The following is a 20009-nucleotide window of genomic DNA, read 5'->3' on the forward strand; positions in this document are numbered from 1 at the left end:
GTAAAAAGTCACATTATTCCTTTCAACTCATTTCATTTTCTCTTTACTGTCTTATCCTGAGACTCGTTGTTTGGAGACTTTAATCTGGCGCATTATTGTAAAATTATCAAGCTTCAACAGTTCAACACGGAGATCTAAGTGTGTCTGAAATGTTCAATCCACAGGGCGAACAATATCAATAGATCCTAAGGAGCCATTCAACAGCTACTATATGAAAATACCGGAGGAAGGTAAAACAAGGCCAGAACCAATAACTCGTTAACCGAATAACATAGCCAGGCTTATGAGCGCCTAATCCTAATGCCTTGTGAACCATTTACAGTTGTTTTAAATCTTAATTCTGCTAATGTTCGAGATAATTCCACTAATATAGGTGCTCACGAAGGCGGGGAAGCTAACATGGATCTTAATTGTTAAGAAAATGTATTATAAGAATGACGAAAACTAAACAACATTAACCCTAAGGACATAAGTACAGTGCCTAGTATTGTCTGAGTAAATAGTGGTGGAGATATAATTAACGTTACTGTCGTCATTCTTGTAAGGAAACATGTACGGGATCGCCTTCGTGAGTAGAACAGTAACAATGTGTCCGATTTAGTATCTACTAACATGGTTGTTTATATTAATACTTACTGTCTAGAAATCCCTAAATTTTTGATGTATAGAGTAGAGGGCGTTGGTAAATTAGGTACCCTGAATGGTGACTCTTTAGTTTAAGCGACTAATGGGATTTACTTAAGGATTATGTTTAGTAAAATTTTAGTGAGAATTAGTCTCGAACTTACAGAGTTAGATTTAATAATACAAACTGTGCCAACTAAACTATTCATCTTTATGATTGTTATTATATTTCTGATAATCATTTATTTGAATAGTTCGGTTTCATTCTTAGCTTAATTGACATCATGACATCGACTGTAAAGTACATTTTTCGAGCAGAAAAATAGCAAAAATACGTAATCACAACCTCGCAGAAAAAGCTTAGTTCATTAAATTTTCTGCCGCAGGATGTGTTTCGTGTTTCGTTGTCTCTTTTTGAAGAAAAAATATATCAACAGCCAATTCATTACTTTATGTCAAAAGTTACTATCATCATATTCATCATTAATAATGATTCATTATCGTTGCGTTTTGCTTACGCAAAGTTTTTTTATTTATATAAGTATCGAGATGCCTTATTCCAATTCTTCGATGTTTTTTGTAGCGCTGACGGTCCACTTATAGTTTTGTTCATAATAATTATATGTTTTTGTTATACAATATAATATATTCGTCATCACGCATTACTACATTTAATAAGGACACTGTTTTAATCAAATGTGTAACCTTATGTGTTTACAGATGTAGTGCATAATTGTTTTCCTTCGTATTTTCTCGAAAACTTTCGTAATTGTCAAGCTACTTCAGTCAACGTCAGTACTTTGTACCGAGACTGACTGAAATAGCAAGACACATTCGTACTTTTCCGTGAAAATAGGAGGGAAAATAATTATACACTACATGCACTGGCGCTACTGGCTAGATAATTATTTGTCAAAGTGTCAGCTTTGGAAAGCACAACGACGACATATCATATTCGTTTTGTTACTTAAATGATCTATTTGAATTGAATATATCATTCATATTTTCAAAACAAAGTAGTTATAAGGCTTCAGTAGATAGGTATTTTCGAAATGTCTTTACTTATGTTCTTATTCTTAAAATAAACAGTCGACGATTTTTTTATAAACCGCAAAGGGAATAATGTAACGCTTAGTAATATATTTACAAATATCAATTTTATACAATATTAATTGGCTTTTCAATTAATTTGACAACTGAAACAAGGCTTTGGTTACTGTAATATTTATAACAAAATTATTATAACTATAAAGCTATATATAACGAGGTGCTATTTATTATCACATGTGAAAATTACAAAAGTTCATTTCAATCCATAATGCTTAAAACTATGAGTCTATAAACATTTATAAGCATCAGTTTACCATTTATCATTTTTATGTTACCATTACATCATTATTTTAATTCTTTGTCATTGAGTGCTACATCTCTTTTATAATGTGGATGATTTCATACTCAGTTGTATATCGCTAAAGAAAACTTATGCAGCCACGTCTTTCAACATATTTTTGTAACACCTAATTTATATCAAAGGCTAAAGAATTTTCACACAAGACATTGAAATCATCCACATGACCAACTTTTTATTGCCATCCTCTTAAATTTGTCTTTGCGTTTTAGGTCAGATATACTCCCAGAGCGTTGCCTCGAACCCTATCCTGATTGCCACTCCAGAAGCCAACCCCAAGTATGACGACTCGTACATGGGTTATTCGGTGGCTGTGGGAGACTTCGCTGGTACTAAACAGCAAGGAGTTGCTGTCGGTATGCCGAGGGGAGCTGGGCTGAAAGGCTTGGTAAGTATGAAATATTTTACAAAAAGCTTTTTCGTAAAACATGTCATGAAGAAGACACTGGGTCCGCTGCATTCGAAGGAAGCCGGTGCTGTCAAACTGATGTAACTAGACTTGACAGACAATCAGAGTAATCAGACATACTCTTTGAGTACATAACCAGTGTTGAAACTCATACACGTCAGGAAGGCATTGAAATATATAAGACAAAAAAATATGAAAGCTAGTGTTACTAAGAATGGTAGTTTGAATAAGATCCTCGGTCAATATCATCCAAAAATTTGCGTTGGTTTTGTCACTACCTATTCTTTCAGTTCTTTTTGTTTTTGCCGTGGTCTGTACATCCGAATTTTTCTATCACATCAAATTCTAATTTATTATCATTTACAGGTGGTCCTCTATACCTGGGATCTACAGAACATCCAGAACATCAGCGGCTCTCAGATCGGCGCCTATTTCGGCTACAGTCTGGCCTCTGGCGACATCGATGGCGACGGCCAAGATGACGTCATCGTCGGCTCGCCCATGTTCAGCAAACCTAAGAGCGACGGCTTCGAGCATGGGAGGATCTACGTCATTTACCAGGGGAAAGATAGGGTAAATTAACTACACTAGTTTTCTACTGTTAGAAGAAATGCTACATAAGCACAAACGAGAAAAATATTTAAATAAAAGACATAGGAAATTCAACGAATTGGCTTCATCTCGGGATACCTAATGCTATTGACTTTCAACGCTGATCTTCCGATGAGAGTATCATTTCCTTTGACTTTATAAGTTAGTCTAACATTCAAAATTTTTACTGTTAGGTACAATATAATGTTTTGTGGTTTCAGTCATTTTCGAAGAGCCATTGGATCACCGGAGAGGTATCCAGGGGTCGTTTCGGTTTGTCCGTCGCATCGCTTGGTGACATCAATTATGACGGTTTTGGAGGTAATATTATTTATTCTACTGTAGTATGTATTTAGTATTTCCCATACTATGAATTTTCTATTTTCTCCAACAGAAACATTTATTTATTTATAATTTAATGCACGATACAAAATTGTAGATAAGGCTTGATAAGGCGAACTAATTGTTATCAGGCAACAACCAGTCAACCTAACCCCCAAGCATTTACAAGCTTATTCTTGTTCCAGATATTGCAGTAGGAGCTCCATACGGCGGCGAGCACGGTCGCGGCGTCGTCTACATCTTCCAAGGCAGCGAGACCGGCATCAGGGACAAGTACTCCCAAGCTATAAAGGCAGAAGACATCTCTCCATACTTAACGACCTTCGGTTTCTCCTTGTCTGGAGGCGTTGATTTGGACGATAATAGCTACAATGACTTGGCTGTTGGCGCTTATAAATCGGACAGTGTTGTGTTTTTGAAGTTAGTATTTGTGAATGTTGAATTTGCTTTTATGGTGATATTTTTAAAAGTGATTATTTAGAATGTTTGGGGTAAAAATAGACTTCGCTTTTCGCTGTTTGTTACTTAAGCTCAGTTATGTTTCTTGACAAAAAATTTCAATACATTCGTTAATTTAGTTTTCATCGTTAAAGTTATTTATAAAATATAATTAGATACCCAAAGTTTATTAAATGCGATCTGCAAAAGCGAGATTATTCTTATAAAATCATCCATTCATTGTATTTCCTAAAACTTCTTTATAATATTCGCATTTATTTGCCTATAACATTGGATAAAGATCTCTAATTCTTTGTTTTCAGGTCCCGACCGGTAGTAAAAGTGATGGCCGAAGTGAAGTTTCAAGAGGATACTAAGTTGATATCATTGACAGATAAACGTTGCACCACTAGGGACGGGACTAGAGCCGTCTGCTCCAAGCTTATTTACTGCCTGCAGTACGGCGGTATCAATGTAGACCGACAAATTGGTGAGTATTATACTAGTTTAAGTATGATTATCCCTTATATCATCGTTCTCACGATCAACATCGATAGAGACGATATCATCATCACATATTTCAAAGATAGAGGTAGAAACTGTGACTAATTTTTATAACACGTCGGTTTCGCACGCATACTTGCTCAGTGATCGGGTTTGAACCATCCATTGATTGCCTTCGAATTGTCTATCTTTTAACTCAGTGATAATCATGATATTCATGATCATTAAGTATTGTCATTTCAACGCCATTTATTGCATTGTTTTATCCCGTATGTACGAGAGATCTAAGAAGGCTATGTTGCCTCTCTTTTATCATCAATGTATCAACTAGTAGCAGCAACATCGTCAATATCAACATTATTAGTATAATTGTCATCATTCATGTTGTAATATAACTATTTCTGAAAACGTGATGTTTTCAAAATTTGTATTCTTTTTTCCAAGCGGAAGGATACATCTGCTACTTTGGTGAGTGGAGATGTAGCGATTGGCAATCATTGTCAAAATTACTCATCATTGTCATTCGGTGCAAAAAAACCACATACTTATAAACCACTCAGTAGCCAATTTGATGTTAGCATACACTAGTTTCGCACCACTATTTGTGTTAGATGAATTTTCACTTCATACCAACAATTATTATTGTCTACGTCTTCAAATAGGTAATGCCTCTCATATCAATATTCATGTCATAGACATAGGTGTCGAAGAATATTTGTTACAAAAATTTAAAGTAACATTTGAATTTAATAACTCTTCCAGAATTCAACGTGAGCTTGGACCTTGACTCCAGGAAGACAACGACCAAGAGGATCTTGACCGAGCGACGAGAGACCTCCTATACGACAACCATTGTGCTCGTACAGGGCGAACAGAAGTGCGACAGCCTCACCGTTTATTTGGATGTAAGTGCTATTTAGCTACTTTAACTGATAGGCATTCCTAATCTAGGAAGGTCTCTAGGTAGACAAACTTGGATGTATTAAATTAAATTAAGTCCCTGGGATCTTTGCAACGTCCATCGTCTTCACCCAACCAGACCCTCACCCAACTGATCATGGTTAGTCTAGATCGCCGATACATCTTTTGGCTCCACGCAGTATTTCTCGGGGATCTCTAAAAGTGTTATACATACAAAAGTCTCATCCAAAAATAGTCAAAATATTGAACAAAAAATGTTTCATCCCAGGAGGAGATCCGCGACAAGCTAACCCCCATCGAAGTGAAGATGACGTACAACCTGATGAGCCAACCGCACGGTGACATCGTACCGCCGGTCCTGGACCAGACGCAGAGCGTTCAGGCCGCAGACTCCCTGAATATACAGAAGAACTGTGGTCCGGACAACGTGTGCATACCTGATCTGCATATGCAGGTTTCCTCGTAAGTTGACAGTGTTGATACTATTTGCCGTACACCAGAATAAGTTTTTGAACAAATCAATTGGGATTTGTCGATAAATGATTGTCATCTTGGCTATGGTCCCTGACCTTGTATGCCTGATGCGACAAAAGTTGAAGAGAGCTTGTTATGAACAAATTTTAAAGAAGAAAGTTAAAAAAAGAAAAAAATTGGAAACATCAATAATTTTGTCTTCTTGGTCTCTAATTTTTTTCTTCATTATCAGGCCGATAAGAGAATACACCCTCGGCTCCGGAGAGAACATCAACCTCGACGTGACAGTCGCGAACAGCGGCGAGGACGCCTTCGAAGCGACTTACTACCTGAAGATCCCTGCTGGAGTCACCTTCGCCAAGATGGAGAGGCTGGATAAAGACAGTGAAGCCAGTCAAGCCAACATTTACTGCTCGGTCATTGGTGGGAAGGACGTTAGTCTGAATACCACTTTGAAGTGTGATCTGGGCAATCCTATGTCTAGAGATGAAAAGGTTGGTAAGGCTGCTTCGGGCACACTTCATTCTAATTACACTTCTTTTAATTGCTTTTCGTTAGATTCTCAAATATGTAGTTCCTTTCCCTCTTAAGCTAACAAACTATACAAATTGTTTCAAATGCTCCAAAAAATCACCTATAAGTACTTACTGCCTAACTCATAACTAAGGGATGACGCTGAGCTTGAAGAGTTTCGTGCATCAACCCACCATTTCATATCTCTATCGCACGTGTATATTTATATTGCTGTGCGAGTGGGACAGCAATTTAACTATGCTCTTGCAATAGAGAGTACAAAATTCTTCCTGCTTAGCGACATTATCAAGTTCCATTATATAACTGATTCCGACCAATTCCACAGAGATGCTGTAAACTACTGTTTTATATCCAATATTATCCACCCTTCGTCTCCCCAGGTCCGTTTCCGCGTGGTCCTCGAAGTCGACACGACGGTTTCCAGTATGATGTTCGATATGGAGACCAACTCGACGAATCCTGAACAGAACACCAATTATGACAACGTGCAGCATCTCTCTATCGGTGTCGTGGTTAAAGCTATGTTGTCAGTCATTGGGTAAGTGTAGGTTCATTGGTTTCCAAGTATGTGCTTAGTATGTAATGTAGTTGCATAAAATTGTCAATGTGTAAATATGTGCAAAAAAACATGACTAAAGTGATGATGATGAATTGATGTTTATCGAAAGAATTTTATAGTTCGTGTAAAATGAGAAATTATTTATTACTCTTCTTCTTCCTCGTTCCCTCATGACTAAGGGTCGCGACCACATGAGATCATTGTTTAATATGAGGTGTGAGGGCATTCAGCTTTTTAACACAGCTACATATATGTATAAATATGGTATTTTCTACATTTCAGTACCTCCGACCCTCCCGAGCTGCACTACAACGCCTCCCTCTACGAGTTGGAGAACTTCACCGATGAGGCCAAGCTCGGCCCTCAGGTCATTCACAAGTACCAGATCAAGAACGAGGGACCTTTCACCGCCGATGAGACTGAGTTTTACATCATGTGGCCGTACCAGACTCTTACAGGTAAGACCGGCTTCTAAGGCTAGTTGGATTTCACCGAGGACATCAGGAACGAGGGACCCTTCACCGCCGATGTGACCGAGTTTTACCTCATGCGGTAAGGCTAGGTTCTGAGGTTCTTTGAGTAATGTTGGCTCCCAGGTCTTCCACAAGTATAACATCGAGTTCGTCATCATATGGTCGTACAATCGAGTTCACAAAACATCATTCATCAAGCCAACTTTTAAAATGTTTGCTAACTCGACCATCGTACCAGACTCTCACGTGTAAATTATCTTTACTTTCAATAAACAGTTGGAAGAATTACATTAGAGCCCTCTCATATTTGGAGCTATAAACTGTTCGAAATAAAACGAGTTGATTTAAATTTAATATAACCTCAATCTAAACGAAATCATTTTTATTTCAGAGGAAAACCTGATGTACATGCTTGTACAGCCTCAGCCCTTGGGCAACGTGCGGTGCGATGTAGCCCGCAACGTCAACCCGGCCAACCTGATCGTGTCCTCGCCCTACGTGTCTTGGCTAAACAAGGAGAAGGAAGGTTGGTTTCATTAATCATTTTTATATAAGGTCCGTCTACATACTCTTTCGTCGCTTCTAAGTCTTGCGTTTGTACACATACTCCACATACAGAAGGTCGATAGGGAAGAAGGAGCGAAACTCTTCCTTATGACCGTGTATATATGAAGTACGTATATATGAGAGTTCTTGCCCTATGATGGTTTTCCCAACCAAAAAAAATATATGCCGGTCTTCACCACATTCACCTCAATATTTTTTCCTACCGTTTGACAGTGTTTCTTATTTCAACTTGGTTGCATAAAATAACCAGCCAGCCAGTCGCCAGCCTGTCGGTATTCTACAGGTTCCACTTCGGGGAGTGTGCCCAAGAGCTACACGAGCTCATTCCACCGTCCCCATTTTACCATCGGACTTTTAGACGCACGGCCGGTTTCCATCCTTACTTGGTAGATATTCCGCCAATTCGCACGAAGCGCTTTGCTTCTACTTTCCTTATGCGCACTGCCAAGGAGTGGAATTCCTTGCCGGCGTCTATATTTCCGTGCTCTTATAACCCGGCAACCTTCAAATCAAGAGTGAACAGGCACCTTCTGGGCGAGCTCGCTCCATCGTAGGCCACGTCTACGCCTCGGCTAGTCTGTGGCCATGAGTAAACCCATGCATAATAAAAAAAATAAATAAATAAATAAATAAATAAAATAAAATAAATAAAATTCATTTATTTCGGACCATAGAATCCATATCGTAACTAAATTCCATTAGATTTAAAATAATAAAATAAAAATTAAATATATGCATAAAAGGAACTAAGTTGTTTAAGAAACATCATTTCGACTTTAGAAAAACTTTTTTGTCTTTGTTTGACCATGTTTAATCTTGTTAATCATCAATCTCTATTTTCAGCCATGGAAAGCAGTGAATTCGCATCCATATACAGAGAATATATAGCTCAGAATTCCCGTGACTGGTATGAACAAAGTAAGTACCTATCATCACTTAAATTAGTAATCTAATCAAAGTTTGTTGTTCAATAAACTTACGAGAACCATATTTTCTTTTCCAGGATATTACTCCGGCAGCCAAGCTGGTCAGTTCATCGGAGAAGCAGGTAGACAGTATGGCCAATCAGGTGGAAGCTACAGCCAATCAGGAGGCAGTTACCGCCAGTCCGGCGGCAGCTCCAGCCAATCAGGCGGTGGCTACAGGCAAAATGGCGGCTCTAGCTTCTCTGGTTCTTACGACAGAAACTCCATACTAGCCCAAGAGGAAGCCAGAAAGAGAATGGAAGCAGAAGCGGTAGCTAGGGAACAGTTCAACAGCCTCTTTGGTGGAAAATTCGACTACAATCGAAATCGCGATGAAATACCGAAAGATTATACCGTGACGAAATATTTGAATAGGACGGTTGTGTATGATGACCAGAATAGGATAGTGTGGCAAGCGGAAACTAGCACCGAATATGGAGGGCTGATGGGCCAAGAAGCTGGAGGGTCTTACCATGCGTAAGTATTCAGTTATCAATGAAATCTTGATGTCCTTACCCTTTGAACGCCATGTTTATTGTCTGTGATGCGTTACCGTGAACCTGGTCGGAAAGTACGAAGGTTGTACGGGCTGTAGCCCGTTAACATGTTAGTAAGAAGTTTCCATAAAGTAGCTCTATCATGTCAACTGTAATTTTATTTTGCTTTTTAAAAATACGGTCTAAGGTAATTTTACCTCATAGGTATCAAAGTTATGTTATCTACTGGATAGAAAAGATATGCAGTCGAAGAAAATTTTTAACAGATGATAGAGATTGCGCTGTACCTACTAAACGAACCATGTATTGTAATCAGTGACCAGTGGTCACCCAACATATGAAGTCTACTTTTGACAGCCAAAATTAACGCATAATGTAGAAGTCATACAGCCTCATCCATATCACGCAATAAATTCTTAACACAAACTTTCACATTTAATACAATCAAAGATTTTAGCCTGTCTGTATTTGCTTACATCCATCTTAGAGAGACTATTGATAATCTATTAATACTTTATCTCCTTACGTTCCACCCTTCTTTCAGATCTGGCAACCAAGGATACTTCGGCCAGCAAGGTTCCCGAGGCGTCATAACGCACAGTGGATCCCAAGGATCCTATCAAGGTGGTTCCGTACCGTTCGTGCATCGAGACTTCGCGACTACGGAGACGGTTAACCGTGATATCATCAACCGGGATTCGGCGACGTACAGGGCTGGTCTGACGAGCGTTGGTGACAGTGAGGATGAAATTGGAGGTGAGAATTAGGATATATGTCACAGTTGGGAAATTTTCAAAACAGAGATTTTGCCAATTCTCTAGGGGACTTGATTAGGTCGCGCGGGATGTTACAATGACGAATCCATTTTATCCTTTTGCCTAGAATTAAATCCCTGAGTCGGTTCAGTTAAATGACAAAGTCGTCCAAAAGAGTCATCTCGCTTTATATATTATATATCAGTACTGGTAGGTATACTACTGTGAGAATTTCACCAAAAAACATTTGATTCCAGGCTTCGGAGCGCAAGCAGCACAAGGAGTTAACGGCGAATTCAGAAGCGGTGTAACTGGAGTAGGCTACGACAGTCGACAGTCAGCCAGCCAGGGAAGCCAAGCCTTCGGTGGAAGACAATCGGGCCAAAGTTACCAGGGCGGGTATTCGGGATCCCAGGGCCAGGGTTACCAGGGCGGACAGTTCTCGCAGTCAGGTTCAAGCTCGAGAACTGGTGGAGGATATTCCTATTCAAGCCATTCTGAATCAGGTAAGTCTGCCTAGAAAAAATCATTTGCTAGAAAAAGTAATTATTGTCGCAAAGAAAATTTACAGCAATGAATCAAACAAAGAAAAAGAAAAGGAAAAAAAGAAAAAGAAAAAAAGAAAAAGAAAGAAGAAAAAAAAAAGAAAAAGATATAGTTATTCATTATATATTCGACACAATGAAGATTCCCCATTTTGTCAGTGATTCTGGTAATGAAAACTGTCAGCATGACAGGGGTCTGATGATGTCAATTATTTTTCAGGATATAGTGCACAAGCTGGAGGCAGCTATTCATCAGGACAAAGACACGAAAGCGCCAGAAGAAAACGAGAGGATCAGGTATTTTTGTGTTAGGCTTATTACTTATTAATAAGAAATTTATGAATGGCTATAAAAAGTGGCAGAAATATTATACATAACGTCTAAGTAGTGAGCCTTAGACACCCCTTATGTTTAGATATCAGTGGATGAATCAACTGACAGGATAAAGTGACAGTGATACAGATACTGGTAGTCAAACTTTTCCTGAAACTCCCTTGGAATGCCACTGGAACTGGCTCGAACCCGGCGCACCAAGGATGAAGCTTTTCCTTTTTGTATTGCACAAACAGTCCATTTTGGTCTTCGCAAACATCCCTTAAGCACTTCATCCCTGAATGAAATAAGTAACTTAAGCACATGACAAGCCGTATGACAATTATCTTTATAAATTCCCATTCAGTTCCAGGTTGACAGTCAGCTGAGCGCTCTTTTGAAGAGCTGTAACGAGAAGTACAAGTGCGCAGTGGTCCACTGCGCTACCGGAAGGTTGCTCAAGGGACAAGAAGTCTGGGTTGCCCTGCGGACAAGACTCAACGCGAGTGTGCTCAATGAGGTAACCTTGAAAGCATGTACTTATTATGCACATGTTTACTGAAAATTTAATTATGGCGTTATAATGTTAACCTGTTGCTATTGGCGGGAACCTATAATTGGCTTTCTGTTATTTATATACATAACTATTGTACAATTGATAGCTGTTGGTTCTCCGAATAATAAATAAATAATAAATAAATAAAATAAATAAATAATGTGGGGATAGAGAACAACTAACAGTCCTACCAAACCTGTTAAAATTTTGAAAAAATTATCCTAAGATTCGCATTAATTTTTGATACCTAGTGTCGTCGTCAGTTTGGGTCTGTCACTGTCATTGCGTCTCACTCTCTCATTAAGCAAAATGTGAGACAAAATACACATTGGACAAAGAAATTGGACAGGTGGAATACCTACCACCCTAATACACACCCACTTCGCATATATCCAATACTTGTAGGTAGATTAATCACGATAGGTGCTGTTTAAATTCACTCATATATTTTTCCCCAGATCTCAAAAGACCGTCCAGTGAAGCTCTCCTCCCTCGTGGCTGCCCATGTCACTCAGCTCCCAATAGTGGGTTCCCCGAAGCACACGCACTGGCACCAGGCTGAAGCCCAGACGCTAGTCACCCCACAGCTGGGCGCCGCTGAGAGCGGCTCCATACCGCTATGGGTGATCATTTTAGCTGCCATTGTGGGCGCTTTATTGTTGTTGCTGTTGATCTTCGCTTTGTATAAGGTGAGATTTACAATTCACTCTTTAAAAGGGTCAGGATCAGGTCATCATTTATTTAAAAAATATATATTTCTATTGTCGTTTGCCGATAAACGAGAACAACTTTTTAAGGCAGATTGTATGTTTTGTGAAAAACGCAAAACAAAACTTTAATACCGGAAATGGTATTAACTTTTTGCTAAGTACTTATATGTCATCCCGAATTTATATTTCTATTCTAAACGACTTTGCCGATAAACGATGGTTCATGTGATCTAACAATTACTTAATAAGTAGGTATAAGTACGCCTTAGTAGATAAGTGAAGGTAAGGAATTCAAGTTCAGTGACTACGGTCCAATGGAGCCCAAACTTCGATCACGCTAAATTTTTAACGATTTGCCAGTGACAAAACACACATGATTCCATAAGAGCGCTATAGGTACTTGACGTAGCATACCGCGTAAAAACTTAGCATGGTTCGACTTTAAGAGTTTAAGCTTCGTCTTCAGAGGTTATTTGTCTCTTTCTTGTCGTAAATTGTGTCTGGAATCTTGTAAAAATCTATACTTAACCTTAACTATTAACTTCCAGTGCGGCTTCTTCAAGCGTAACCGCCCCTCAGACCACAACGAGCGCCAGCCCCTGAACGGTCGCGACGAGCACCTCTGATACCCGCCCGCGGAGCCAGTTGCCTCCGCCACCACCGCCACTTCAGCCACCTCCGAGACTTCTGTAACCTCCTCCAGCAGCTCAACAGATGCTGCGAGTGACGTCACCAGCAGGGACTCTACTAGTTTTGATAGGTATTGAAAGTTAAAAGTGAAATTTCAAAGCGCAGTTGGTATTCTGATCTGAAGCATTCGCAGGCTGCCCCGTACAAACGCATTTTATTTCGTGTATAAGATTTTTTTTCGCCTTTTATAGCCGATGCTTATTCTCTGGGTCAGGCCATTTATATAGAAAATTAAACTTATCTACCCGTAAAGGCTAGAAATCTTCAGAGACAACGGTAGACAAATTTTGTGGAATGAACCTTCTACGGAATTGTTTACGTACAGAATTTTTTAAAGATTGTATTTTTCTATAACAAAAAGAGTTGTAAATGCTTAGAAAAATGTAGAAGGCGAAAAAAGTGCATTTGAGCGGGACAGGCCTGTTGTAGATCGAAAAAAGTGAATTGCGTATTTGGACAATGGACATTGTCAGTAGTGTTTCGCTTTTAGAAAAAATCTAAATATTTTTGATAAGTAGGTACCTAGTCTTAGCTTTATGCTAAATAATTTGTTTTAAAATATTTGTAAAGCACTGCCGTAGTTAAAGCTACACACTTGTACTTTCAAGCCATATCTTAATTAGGGTAGGGATCTAAATGGTGTATTATAGATGTTTTTAGGAGTGACATTAAAAGTTGAAGGAACTTTTTGTTTTTAAAACGAAAGTTTGATGGTGGTGATGGACGGAGAGCAGTTGGAAATTGTGAATTTTATATTGATACGACTGAGCTATGGTTGAAAAACATTTATTGCTTTGTTTATTTTTTCAAACTCTTATGAATAGGGTTTGTAAATGACCGTTTTCCAAAAAAAGTGTACACTTCATTCATGTCTTCAAAATATTGACTTCTTGGGCTCATTTTACTCAGAATCATTTGTACATTCACGCCTCATACATGAAAACATGTATCCCAAAATTTTGTACTAATATTTTTTTTTCCAGTGCGTCACGTTCATACTAATAAAATAAATTCATACAAGAATGTGACGATCTGGAAAGGAAATCTTTGGACACATTTTTTCATGTATGAGGCTTAAATGTACAAATGATTCTGAGTAAAATGAGACGAAGAAGTCAATATTTTGAAGACATGAATGAAATGTACACTTTTTTTGGAAAACGCTCAAATATTGTAGGTATTTGTACACTATACTTACGTTGTAATATAACTTTATACATAAAAGTAATTTCAACTTTTTTCTACTTTGCCCTATCTTTTATTCAGGAGGCGTATTTGGTCTCCTGGACATTTTAACTTCGTTTTTGATGTTTCCATAGCTCAGTTGTCAAAATGGTTGTCCGAAAGTTGTACATTTACTAGCATAACATACAGTCATTTAACATAACTAGATGTGTCATAAAAAGTGCCTCGAGATTGTTAAGGGAGTTCCAATCTTGGTAATTTTTTGAGAAAAATGTTCTAAGATTTGGATTTCTGGTTACTGTAATTTATTTTTTACTACTAGTCATACTAAATACATAATATTATTTCGGTGCCCTGTGTTAGTATGTAGAGGAACAAAATTTTAATAGAAGATGATATTGTGGAGGTGTGATAATGTATGTGTTGGTAATACCTTTTTTCACGAAAAATGTGGTTTATTTAGTTCAAATCAATATAAAAATCACTTGATCTATTAATTTCTATCGGGAATATACGAGATAACGCCATGTCAATTACATCTTAAACGAAGACAGAGTTCTAAAATAAAATATTATTATTATATTTACCGATGTATATTTTTATCAGCAGTGCCATACGCGTAGGTACAATACATGGAAATGAATAACTAGAAATAAAAGAAATGAGCCATTAATGTACACGGGAAAAGGTATTACATGTAAAAGAGAAAATGTGATCTAAGTTTTAGTATAGAAATGTAACTAAATTTAACATTATTCGAATTTCTTTGGCTAACTGAACTACAAAGGGGTGTAAATGCTAAAAAGGGATACTTATAAATAATCAAGGAAGGCATATCTCCTACTAAATAAGGAATGTAGATGGCGTGTGTAATATTTTCAACATTTAGCCATTTTTTGGCATATTAAGGTGGATACCCCACCGGAGTTAACTTTTGTGCAGCAACACTTTGCAATACGATAACATTCGGTAACTTTTCCTAGTTATTTCCTGTTGCATTGTGTTACTCGACAGTTGCTCCATGAGAGTTAACTGTGGCATGGATGCACATTTAGCAGAAATTACATAGGTGTACAAAAAACACTAGATGGCGTTGCCGGTTAAGCGTGAGATTTTATATGTTAGACCAATATTACGACAGAAGAAACGTTTGTGATTTAATCGAAAGTGGAATAAAACATATCCAAACTAAAGCAATATATTACGAAATATTTTAATAAAATTATAAGAATCTCATCAAACTTAAAATCCGTGCCTTATGTCTATATCGGAAGAGCTTTTGCTTAATAAATATACCTAATTATTCTATACCCATTTGGGCATTTAAAATAATGGCTAACTTAAAAAAAGCACGTGCCTTCTGGGTCTGCCAGTTACTAACTAATTATAAAATAATGTAAATATTCTAAAGTATCTTTGTTTCTTCTTGAAATGTTGTTTTACTTTCGTTCGTCAAAAATAAGAATGATTTTTTAATCTATGAAAACATAATTTTTTTAATAATTGGCCAAATAAAATCTAAAACAAATATTTTTAAATTTTGTTAATATTTTAGAAAGATGTTGATTTTTATTTTAGATTTAATATCGTATTTCAGGAAGAAACAAAAATAATAGTAATAACGCGATAATTGTGAAATTGTTAATTTAATATTTTAATTATTTATTTGACTCGTTTATTAATAAGTCAGCTTGTACTTATGGTTAACGGAAACTAAAATATTTGAAGCTGTTTGAATGTGACGGATGAGTAATGTTCGGTAATTTTTTGCATTTACCAAAAAAAAATCTTTTAATAAAAATTTTGTTTTTCATTTAATTGTTTTATTTGTAACGTACCGAGTGTTGCTGGTGTCCTATTCTGTTTGTCTCGTATTGTTTAGGGGAATCGGGGTTATTCCGAAGATTAAATTAATATAAGATCTCTTTCGATCCTAATGGGAAATAAAAATGTCCCAGAGATTTTTTGTATACTTTGAATGGCGGTAACAAAAAGGAAAGTTTGAAGAATGTATAGAAAATTTTAGGACACTTTTTTTCTCCTACAAGGATGAAAAAGGCTCGCGATCCTGACTAGAAATAACACAAAAGTGGCAAAAAAGGTCACAATATATAAAAATGGCAAAAAATAAAAGAAACGCTCAGGTAATAGGTAATTACTCGTATTTCCCTGTCAATATCTTAGGCTACAGTTATGTCTATGTCAGTAACAGGGGGGCCTGGGGATGGTTGTTCCACTCAAATTGGCGGGAAGACGAACGACGGGCTGCGCCCGCGATTAAATTAACTCTTATTGGGTAGGGACAGCAGAACAACGTGAAACTCGGATGGTTATTTAATGGAAGAGATGTCGTTGTTGTCAAAGTCTACGATGAAAATCGTACTAACAGGCGTATTCGGCTTTTGATAATAAGATCCCATGTGATGGGATCAGTTATGGATGTGATCTGCCAGTGTCATAAGTGACGTTTTTGGTTGAAGAAATGCTACTTTTGACAGCGATAGATCAAACCCATGACTGATCCAGATCTAATTATTAATATCCGAATACACCTGTAAGATTTTATGTTTACGTGTTTATTTATAGGTACTTTTACGTGTTTGTTGGTATGGACAACACCAAGTTTTTTGGGCGGTTGTGTCAAAGTCTGTGACAACCCTACTGTGTTCTTGTGCGGTGTCGGCATTTACGCTAACATCAAAGGCGTCGCTGTATTGCATTTCATTTTACCCTGCAAGTAAGTAAAACGGGTTAGCACAGATTGACTAACACGTTATTATTTCGTGGATTAGCAATTTAATGTGGTTTTAATTATTATGGAATTGTGGTTGTTTTGCTGCCTGTACCTACTTCAGAATCTCGGCCGTAAATCTCTCGCTGTCTGATCGTCCGGACGGAAATGAAATGACGATACTGCCTTCATTTGTCTCGCTCTATTTATTGCCTTGTTGACTCTACCGTCCGATACAAATTAGACAATCGGGGAAATATTTAATTGGCAATTATTTTGCTGATGTTACTTAACATTTGTTTTAAGGGCACAGGGTTTAAGGGTTGTAATGCAACATCTTAGGCCTTCTTAGGCACTAGGTTTAAAAAGCGACTGGTAAATATAAAATGGCATATCTTATATAAGTTACGAAAAAATCAAACGAGTTGGGGTTTGAACCCGCGACCTTTCGATTGAAAGTCGCACGCCCTTACAATATAATCTTGCTGATAAAAATGATCCTGTTCTTCAGAGTGACTACAAACGAGATCAAATTAATAAAACTAAAAAAAATACCAAGGTTTCCAGTGCCCAGGGCTGGAATCGAACCAGCGTCCTCAGGTACTTAAGCCGGCTAAGCCCCTCGGCCATCCGGGTTACTCCCGGGCCAAGATCACACTGAAAAAAATACAATGTATTTAGCTAGACAAAAATACAATGTATTTTTTGTAAATACATACTTATGTGACATTGAAAAATTAATTAAATTAGTCAATCATTCTCATTCTAAATACATATCTTGTGCATGAGGTTTGCTTTACTTTATATCAGTAATTTGACCAATAAGTACTTGCAATCTGCTTTGAAAGAGCCAATTCCATATGCAATCAACCCTCGATTGCAACGCAAATGTGTGTTTAAATCACGAGTACTTGGTATTAATTAAGCAGTCTCGAGGTTAGTTATTTTGTTTTTAAGACCCGTAAAAATAGAACTATAACATAACAGTAGTTTATGTGACTGCAACATAATGATAGGCATTAAAATACGAGTGTGGGTTTAAGAAACGAACGAAGTGAGTTTCATTAAAGGATCACACGAGTGAAACATCGAAAGTTGAAATTGAAGTTGAGTTGAAGTTGAGTGAATCAAGTGGATTGGATCGAAACATGTCGAGCTAATTGGTATTCGACTTAATAATACGTGAGTGACCCGTTTAAAATAATATTAACATGTTTGATTCTCACGGGAGTTTTATGGTGTTGCAGGTGTCCACGGGGGACAGTAATTGCTTACCATCAGGCGAACTGTCTGCTCGTTAGCCTCCAATATCATACAAACATTGTTCTTAGTATCTTTATAATATGTACTTCAGGTTATTTGCTTGATACTCTGACAAGCTAGCTTTGCCAGTACCTTAATGGCTACAAATTTGAAAAATTTTGGTACCTAGTCGTTAAAAACGAATGCCCATACAATATTATAATTTCGTACCCTGTTCTACTGAAAAAGGTAGCTTTCCAGAATATAAATAAGATACTGTAAGCAGTATAATGAGTTAACCTCATCCAATCACAGAAACTACATGACCCCAGCCTAATCATTACAACTAACAAGATTCGTACACCCAGCTACTTATCTGTAAATCTAATCCTTATGTCAATGTCCATAAGGTTAAAATTGGCAACCGTTTGTTCCCGACCGTACAACACTTTAGACAACAGATGTGTTTATTTTGTATCTTACGGCGTTAGTGCTAAGATTCGTTTTATGGTCAAAGTAGTGATTTCTCAAGTCTCAGAAGAGTAATGTCGAGGGATTGTAGTTTCTTTTGTTTGCTAGTTATAAGCACTTGGCTTTGGTTTTAGTTGATTTTGTTGTCATAGAAGTGAAAAAGTAAGACCGTATGGCACAGGCACCTGCCGCGATAGCAGAGGACGCTGGTTCGATTCCAGCCTGGGGCACTGGAGGCCTTTGTCACTTTTTCTTAGTATGACATTTATTTCAGTTTATAAAAGTACAATATACAAAAGTAGATTACTTATATGTATAATGTACACTCAGTGCTAGCCTAGGACCCTAGGAGTAGTTAAGCGTGCTAGGTGTTCAAAATGATCTCACCTTTATTAGATACACTTGCGCTGCTGAGCAAACAATGTTTTCAATTATTACCTAATAAATAATTTATGCAGGTTGTTTTAAAATGATAGCGTAACTTCGATTTTATGGGAGAACTGAGGCGGATTTGTGAGGCTCTTAGTAACCTTTGGTACAAAATCAAAGAAATATATTCTTCGTGGTTATACTTACATCAATCACGTTGTCACTTCCGCTGAACATCCGTAGTAAGCGCCATAACTATAACCTTTGAAAGCAATGTTATGTTATGTGTGACCGAAATTCACGTAAGCGGCGATATCCCACGTAGGCACGACACGACTGTATTCCCATCGTTTTGATACAATGTATTACCTTTTTTACCTTTGCCTATTTAATAATGACTTCCTGGACCCCTATCCGACAAGCGACGTTTGACGTATCGTGTTGATCTCTCGTTGATGTGGGAAAAATCATAAGTTCTCGAATACGTACAATGTCAAAATTTGACATTAACAATCCACAGTTAAGGTGACAAGCAAACCAAACCGAACCACCCTTAGTTTAGAGTTGAGTTTTGGTTGTACCAAACGATATTGTCCACCGTTGATGGAATCAACACTCAGTATGCAATAAAATCAACTGTTGATTTGACGTGGATGCGAAATATGACAGTTGCACATTTCGAATTTGGCCCCTGATATAACAACGACGGTGGTCCCTTCATCGTCGTTATATCCTAAATCCACTGTACATGCCTAGATTAACGAATTGAAGATTGTAGAACTTTTTACACTACGTCGGTGGCAAACAAGCATACGGCTCGCCTGGTGGTAAGCGGTCACCGTAGCCTATGGACGCCTGTAATTCCAGAGATGCGCATTGCCGACCCCGCACCCTCGATCATTATTAAGCTCTGACAATCTTACTCACCGGTAGGAACACAGGAAGTCTAGGGGGGAGGAGGCCTTTGCCCACCAATGGGACATTTTCTAGGCTCGTTAAAAAAAAACTCTTGATTGCTAGACAAGCGAAGGGAACACCGTGTATCGGAGCCGACATAAACCTGTCTCAAGCGCCACCGTGAACACGAAATGGCAATAAATCATACACAAAGAAATCGCTTTTCTATGGACTATTATT

General features: G+C 37.8%; 2 protein-coding genes across 7 annotated transcripts in view; one reads left to right on the forward strand and one right to left on the reverse strand.

Annotated features, from left to right (window-relative positions):
* The window catches only part of LOC134665393 (integrin alpha-8), a 169643-nt gene extending 153771 nt beyond the window's left edge, over positions 1–15872 (forward strand). For 4 of the 6 annotated variants that reach the window (XM_063522329.1, XM_063522330.1, XM_063522334.1 and 1 more), the window contains 20 exons: positions 165–230; positions 2245–2420; positions 2808–3014; positions 3254–3353; positions 3560–3794; positions 4136–4302; positions 5079–5221; positions 5506–5699; positions 5944–6205; positions 6626–6783; positions 7087–7262; positions 7669–7803; positions 8688–8762; positions 8848–9286; positions 9851–10062; positions 10319–10567; positions 10827–10903; positions 11286–11438; positions 11933–12163; positions 12733–15872. In XM_063522329.1, coding sequence (XP_063378399.1) covers positions 165–230; positions 2245–2420; positions 2808–3014; positions 3254–3353; positions 3560–3794; positions 4136–4302; positions 5079–5221; positions 5506–5699; positions 5944–6205; positions 6626–6783; positions 7087–7262; positions 7669–7803; positions 8688–8762; positions 8848–9286; positions 9851–10062; positions 10319–10567; positions 10827–10903; positions 11286–11438; positions 11933–12163; positions 12733–12810 — 3533 coding nt within the window. In that variant the 3' untranslated portion in view covers positions 12811–15872. The remainder of the gene's footprint in view (positions 1–164; positions 231–2244; positions 2421–2807; positions 3015–3253; positions 3354–3559; positions 3795–4135; positions 4303–5078; positions 5222–5505; positions 5700–5943; positions 6206–6625; positions 6784–7086; positions 7263–7668; positions 7804–8687; positions 8763–8847; positions 9287–9850; positions 10063–10318; positions 10568–10826; positions 10904–11285; positions 11439–11932; positions 12164–12732) is intronic. The other 2 variants (XM_063522331.1, XM_063522332.1) reach the window with 1 other exon arrangement.
* Positions 1–20009, reverse strand: part of LOC134665434 (uncharacterized) — a 579666-nt gene that overhangs the window by 558198 nt on the left and 1459 nt on the right. The gene's annotated exons all lie outside the window — the stretch shown is intronic.

Source organism: Cydia fagiglandana, chromosome 6 (assembly GCF_963556715.1).
Source record: "Cydia fagiglandana chromosome 6, ilCydFagi1.1, whole genome shotgun sequence".
Taxonomy (NCBI): domain Eukaryota; kingdom Metazoa; phylum Arthropoda; class Insecta; order Lepidoptera; family Tortricidae; genus Cydia; species Cydia fagiglandana.